The 7,552-nt window shown below is 33.9% G+C and overlaps 1 protein-coding gene across 2 annotated transcripts in view; it reads right to left on the bottom strand.

Annotated features, from left to right (window-relative positions):
• LOC122632546 (transcription factor 12-like) overlaps positions 1-7,552 on the bottom strand; it is a 168,211-nt gene that overhangs the window by 141,477 nt on the left and 19,182 nt on the right. For both annotated transcript variants that reach the window (XM_043819466.1, XM_043819467.1), the window contains exons 2-3: positions 5,562-5,611; positions 1,834-2,173 (exon numbers count right to left, since the gene is read on the bottom strand). In XM_043819466.1, the coding sequence (XP_043675401.1) occupies positions 1,834-2,173; positions 5,562-5,611 (390 nt within the window). The remainder of the gene's footprint in view (positions 1-1,833; positions 2,174-5,561; positions 5,612-7,552) is intronic.

Here is a 7,552-nt window from a genome sequence, read left to right as displayed (position 1 = left end):
AGCAAAAGAGGTAGATGTCGAATATCACGAATTGCAAGAATAAGAAGAAAACTTACAAGTAATATCAACTGGCCAAGGCAATATTCGGCCATTCGACATTCACGAAGAACATGTCAGATACGATTGTGCAAAGAAAACAGAATAACTAAATCTTGTATAAGTAGTAAAAAATATGTTTGCTGTAAATGTATGAAGGAGAATCCTATCATTTGCAAAAAATGTCACTAAATAAATTAAAACCACCAATCATTGATTTCCAAGTAAAACAAACGCTGCGATTATGACTTCCGATTTGTTATGTGTGATATATATAAAAACGAAAATAAATCAGTGGTTATTTTATAATTATTTAAAAGTTACGTTGCAAAGATTACTTTTTACAATAAATTGACAATACCATCCGAAAAAAAAAACATTTATTACGTTAAATTTGTATCACAATCGAATGACCGGTTTTGGTAAGAATCGATATAGCGAAACGCTTGTACGGGTAACGTTAATACACGTTAAATTTCTATTATAAAAATTCTAATTATATGGCGATTTTCTTTTAGTAACTGAAGGACCTAAATGTTTAATGATACGCTCATTGACGGAAAATTTAAGCTTCTATAAGATTCGAGCGCAAGCCATCGTTGATACGCACCGCCCTATGGGAGAGTCGAGCGCGAGCCACCAGTGGTACGCGCCGGCGTGAACGTATTAAGCAGAATTTCGAGACAATTTTGAAACGAACGAACTGGAAAGGAATTGATAGATAGTAAAGATCTTATTTTCTGATTCATATTCAAGAATCCATCGTGCAGAGAAACCCTATTGACAGCGTTGTAATATCTCGCGAGAGAATTGTACGATGGCTTCTAGAAAATCTGTATAGTACTTGAAGAAATTCTAAGGGTAAGACGATGTTTCGAGGCTTATATTCAATAACAGAGTCATTTTGAATATCTTCTACGTAGATAAGGAGATACATTGAAAACGAAGTCAAACAGCTCGAATCGCATTTAAATGACGTTATTTCTGTTTATTTTATATGTTAATATTAAATCAGCCCCTATTGTACTTCTTAAATAATACGGATCTGTGTGTGTGTATATATATGTATATATATATATGTATGTATATATATATATATATATATATATATATATTGTAAATATACGATATATATTCGTAATATTTCGATTTAATTCTAAACGTCGACTCTTTGTTCGACGTTTAACAAGTTCCGTATTTATATCTTCCTTATGATAGACACTCTATTCTCGTATAGAGTAATCTCTTGCTGTAACTACCTCGCAACTAGGCCATCACGCATCAATGACACGAAAAATAACCAGAGCTCGTTCGGCGATAAGAGTAAGATAGAAAAACTGTTCTAATCGTGTGTCGAAAGAGAGAAAAAAAAGAAGAGAAAGAGAGAGAAAAAAGAAAAAGAAAGAAAGAAAGAAAGAAAAAAGAAGACAGAAATTGATTCTAAACGATAAGAACATTGTTATAAATTATTCATTTATCGTAATATCATAAGATATCGCCATGTTTCTTTTCTTTTTTCTCTCATAAAGAATATCTACAATCTCTAAACGTTTTTATTCGAAAAAAAGAAATAATAAATCATTCACGAGAAATATATATTTGAATAAACGAAAACTTTCTTCTAACATATATTATTATCGATAATTATTATTACGAATAATAATTAAGCGAATCTGAAGAAGAAAAGATTTCTTCTTTTCTTTTTTCAATCTTTAAAATCATTCGATCTTTGATAATTCATAGTTTATCATTCATAAGTTTTTTCTTTATGATAAACATTGTTAATTTGATACTCACCAACCGTGGGATTGGGTAATCGTGCACCGTTCGTTCCCGTGGGGGCCGCCGGGTTTGCAGTGGCGGGGGTGGGCGTGACGACCGAGGGAGGTACACCCCTACTTCCAAACGGGAAGTAAGGCGAGTCTGGGGGATAGGTGGCGCCTTCAACGGCCCCACCACCACCACCACCACCACCACCACTGCCACCACCGCCACCACCACCACCTCCACCTCCACCTCCGGCACCACCACCTCCTCCACCTCCCCCTGGCCCACCCCCGGGACCCCCGACTGATGGACCGAACGCACCTCCGCCACCGCCGCCACCTCCACCCCCACCACCACCGCTCCCGTACGTCTGAAATCAGAGAAAAAGAAAAAAAAAGCAATTTTTATTGCTATCACCCGATAAACATATCATACAGATTTAATCGCGCCTATCTTATTTAATAATATCCACATTATTATTACGCGTTCCGCGAAAAATTGATTTGTTAGGAAATTATTTAGTGGACTTTTAGTTTCGATAGAATATTTCTTTTTTTGATGATGTAAACGAAAGAATATTTATGCGGATTGAAATGTTCGAGGGTAATGTAAGAATTATTGAATAATTCTGGTGAAATGTATGAGAAATAGAAAAATTTATAATAAACGGGATTCGTATAAATAGTGTATATATATATATATATATATATATATTTCATTACAGAGATTGAAAGAAAAAAAGTAAAAGTATTTTATTTCAAAGTCTCTGAAATATCACCATTTATGAAAAAATCAAAAATAATACACGTATACCTACTATCTATATAAAGTCGAATAATTTTTCGTAAAAAGAAAAAAAGAGGAAAAGAAAAAGAAGTAGAATAATTTAAAATTTATTCGAAGTGTGGAAACGTAATACGTGTTCTCTCTCTATCTCTCTCTTTCTCTCGCGATGCATTAGATAGGTCTATAAAGGATAGAGAAGTTCCAAAGGTGACTTCAATAAATCATCCGTCAAATCGATATTCCTTATCGTTTATACCTTAACGACCGTCGATTAGATATTAGTCGACGATTTCTGAAAAATCTATAATAATAACGCCGAGAAAGTTATATTCAATCGGCAGCAAACCACCGACACACCTTGTATGACTATGGAGATAACTAATATGAATTTAGAAGTGACGCTAGATCATCGTGAGTAGATCGACTTATGGTTAGCGATTAAAAGATCTTAACGGTTGGTCAACGAGCGTGCGATAGCAAGAACCTTTAAGATTTTACGCGACGTTTGAAATTTTTCGTTAAAATAAATATTTTAACGTACATTATAAACATCTTTCGGCGAACGTTTCGATGAAATCGATTACGTAACAAGAAAATTATCTCGCATGAGAGAGAGAGAGAGAGAGAAAGAGATAGAGATAGAGAGAAATATATATATATATATATTTATATAGAGAAGAGGAAGAGAGGAAGAAGAAGAGAGAGAGAGAGAGAGAAAAAAAAGTAAAATTGTAGCTACACGTTTAAGCGATTCTACTAAATGACGCAGAATTAACTCGCTCTACGAGATTTCGGTCAAAGAAACACGCCTCTCTTGCCAAGAAACAAGGTATAAATAAACTATGCAAGAACATCTTGTATAAATTTGATATTTGCGACAGGAAAGGCCGATCTAATGAGATATAAAGCTTGGCTTTATGATAATCGTCGATGCGTTTTTCTCGATTTGAGAAACGAAGAAATTTGTCGAGTCGGATCAACCATATGATTTTTTTCTCTTTACTTTTTCCCTTTTTTTTTTCATTTAAGAAGAACAAAATCATAAATGTATATACACACGTACATATATATATATATATATATATATATATATATATATATATATATTTAATATCTCGGATATCTCGGAAGATCTCGTTGAAAAATATATATACATTTATATATACATATATAATATATATCGTATATAAAATGGATAACGAGTCAGCATCGCGAGAGACAAGAAATTACAACAAAGACTTCAGCCATATTCCGGGGTAACTTTTCATGCGAGCCAGTTTAACCCCTTACCTCTCTCCAAGCTCGTTTTGTTTTATACGTGTTCACCTGAAAGAGGCCGAGCGTATAGATGTACAACGCGCGAAAATACGAAGGAGAGAAAAAAAAGGGTGGCAAGAGAGGAAGGTGGTAGGAGGAGAAAGGGTCTAAGGAAGAAGGGTAAAGAGAAAGAACATACGTAAGAGGGGAAAGAGGGAGTATAGATACATCGCCTGGTGCGGATCAGACGGAACGTAAGTGATATTAAACTCAGACCTTGGCGATTCTCAACCGCCTTATCTTTCCTTCGAACGATCTCAGTAGTTTTTCGTTCTCAACCCATTCCCAATTCGTTCGTTCGAATTTCGTATCTACCTTTCTCTCTCTCACTCATATCCATTGAACGACTTTGAGTACGTCATACATCAATTTCCGAAGTTTTTCATTCCGTTGGATAGAAACTAAGAAAGAAGATTCGATCCTCCTTCGATGAAAAATCGATCATGGAGCTTATCCACGATCCTATTCGATTCGAAAATATTAGGAATTACGAGTACGATATAAAAGAATTGAATCGAATGTTCTAACGTGTCTTTAATCAATATTTTATTCTTGGCAATATCGTGAAATTTGGAAATCTCGACGAGAAGTTTGAATGTTTATTTAATAGTACGCGAACGTTCAACGTTCCAATTCTTCTTTTTTTTCTTTCCAAATTTTTATCTTCTTTCGAGTGCTAAATCGAAAACAAGAGAAAAAGAAGAAGAAAAAAGAAAATACGAGAATAAGTGTGTATGGAAGAGAGAAAGAGAAAGAATGAGAAAGAGAAAGATCGCAAATGAAGTAAACTCATATCGAGCTAAAAGTAATAAGAGAAAGAACGAACTAACGATGTCAACGATAAGCCGATCATGCTAACAAAATAACTTGACTATATACTACGAAGAAAAGGGTTTACGTAAGAGCTTATATGGAGTACTTAAACATCTACGGAACTCGTTACGTTACGTTACATTACGTTACGTTAGGACAAAGTATGTCATCGTATGTATATAAGTACGTACGTACGTACGTATGTATGTATGTATGTATGTATGTATGTACGCAGGTAGGTAAGTAGATAGGTAGATAGATACATATACATATCTATTAGCATACAACACACAAAGAGACAATGTCGCTCGTAAGAAACGTTTCACCGGCGTGAGAACCACTTCTCGAAAATATCGCTCGGTCTAAAGTTTTCGGATTATGTCGAGGGTGCCAGAGAGCGGGACGAAGAAGCGAAGGGGAGATATATAGAAGAGAAACGAAGGGTGAAGGGTATAGGGTGGAACGAGAGACGGTGTAAGGAGAGAGGAGAAATGAAGAAGGGACGAAGGATAAAGAGGGGAAGAAAACGAAACGCGAGTAACTTTTTTTCGGATAAATTTTCTCTCTCCTACGAGTATAATAATTATTACGCTCCTATTTCTTACGTAATCCAGCCACGTTTTAAGGTTCAGCTCGATCGAAGGGACCAAAGGAAGAAAGAAAAATTCCACGGACAAATATAATAAAAGCTTTTTTCTTTTTTTTTTTTTTCACGTTTCCTCGAGTCGGGTCGATTCGTTAAGAATTATCGTGAAAAATATCCGTAACTTAAAAAAGAAAAAAAAAATGTAAAAGAAAGGGAAACGATTGGATTCAATTCGATAGTTATTAATCCGACTTACCATTCCGTTATCCATCGTGGAGCCATAGGGTGACTGGAAGCCTGGCTTTTCTGTAACAAAAGCAACGATTTCTCGATATAATTATCGATCTATGATCTAATCATCGATGGATTTACATATTGTATATATTAACATTTTGAATAACAATTTATATTTCATTTAATTCGAGAGTTCAATACCATTTAAATCCATTTCAATATCATTTCAAAGAATACTTTATGCCCATTCGTTTTCTCATGAAAATATTAAAAATTCATTTTTCTCTATCGCCTCGTTTATATTCGATAATTATTATCAGTATGATAATAAGGATATAAGCTCGTCGTGATTGAAAATTTGCAAATAATCGTTAGAATTAATTTCTTTATTATGATAATTTGATTCGATACGTCTAACAAAGGAAGCAAATTCTTCGATATAAAAGGATCATGGTGGCTTACTCAAGGGATCGGCAATATTCAAGGGACGCGTTAACCGAGACAAAAAAATGAAGAAGAAAAAGAAAAAGAAAAAGAAAAAGAAAAAGAAAAAGAAAAAGAAGATGATGAATACGAAGAAAGACTAGTGATATACGTATACGTATCGGTTTCAGTCGATGCAAAATTAATGCCGGACATAAATTTGCAATGCGTCTTTATAAATCAAAACCGCGATCGCGTTAAGAATCCGAACGGCGGGGATACACGCACGTTTTCCGCGCTCTGTTTGTCGGCTACGTACGCGGAATAAGCAAGGAGATATAAACATTACGGGGTTGCCACAGTCGAGACTCGCTTCATCCGTTATTAATGCTTTCTTCTTATACATATATATATATATATATAATATAACAATATATATATATTATATATATATATACACGTTAAGGTTTTTTATATACTACTATATCGTTTTTCTATATACGTATATGCTCTATATATGTACACGAATGTATGCGTGTGTGTGTGTGTATATGTGCACGCGCCACGTCTTTCAAAAGATTTACGACGATCGCCTTTGGATTTGCATTTCGAAATCCGACATTATAAAACGGCGGCTAGCAACCTCCCCCGTCCTTCTATAATTCACTTTTTTTTTATTATCCCTTCTTCCACGGAGAAGAACAGATATCGCGTATCGGATCAATCGGCATTAGTCGAACGTAAAAAAAAAATCTTGCGTCTTTCGAAAATGGAGATTTTGATGTTTATTATAGTATTTGCATCGAGATACGAAGGAAAATAAATCTCCGAGTAGGCGATTGTAAAAAGAGAATGATAGTCTTAGGAAAAGAGAAAAACGGAGAGAGAGAGAGAGGAAAATGATTACACTGAACGGAATAAGAAAATTCTAAGAAATCTCTTGGAAAAGATATCGATAATATACTATGTATACATTGGTAATATACGATTACTAACATGATTCATGATTCATTCAAGAAGATTAATTTTTAATACTAGTTGTATGATCTTATTTGAAAGATACGATCTAAATTGAAAGGATACTTTATTTCTGAATGTTATTAATTCACTCTCATCGTTTACTCGAGAAAACGAAAAATACGATAATAAACTATAGAAAAATCATTTCCTTTTCATTTTTTTTTTTTTGCAACTCGTTAATTTATAAGTACATATCTAATTACCTAAGAATAATTAAAATGAAAGAATAAAGATCACACGTATCAATAAAAATATATGTGGGTAGAGATAAGATAGATAAGAGTATTTCAACGATAAGATCATTGTAGTTATAAACGAATTCGAATACGATAAGTGTTAATTATTCTCATTAAAAGGGTATTTTCTTTCTGAGTGTTACAAACTCATCCTTAGTCTTCAATTAAGAAAACGAAAGAGACAATAATAAATTCAGTATAAAAAAAAAAATCATTATTAAACAAAGTTGACTACGTTTTTCTGTAAATCGTTAATTAGTAAACATAAACCTAAAATGTAATTAAAATGCAAGAATAAACGTATATACGAATAGCGTTACAAATTCAGCTTCAG

The sequence above is a fragment of the Vespula pensylvanica genome, chromosome 10 (genome assembly GCF_014466175.1).
Source record: "Vespula pensylvanica isolate Volc-1 chromosome 10, ASM1446617v1, whole genome shotgun sequence".
Classification (NCBI taxonomy): Eukaryota; Metazoa; Arthropoda; class Insecta; order Hymenoptera; family Vespidae; genus Vespula; species Vespula pensylvanica.
Note: the sequence above shows the minus strand (reverse complement) of the source record. Positions and strands in the feature narration are given on the sequence as shown.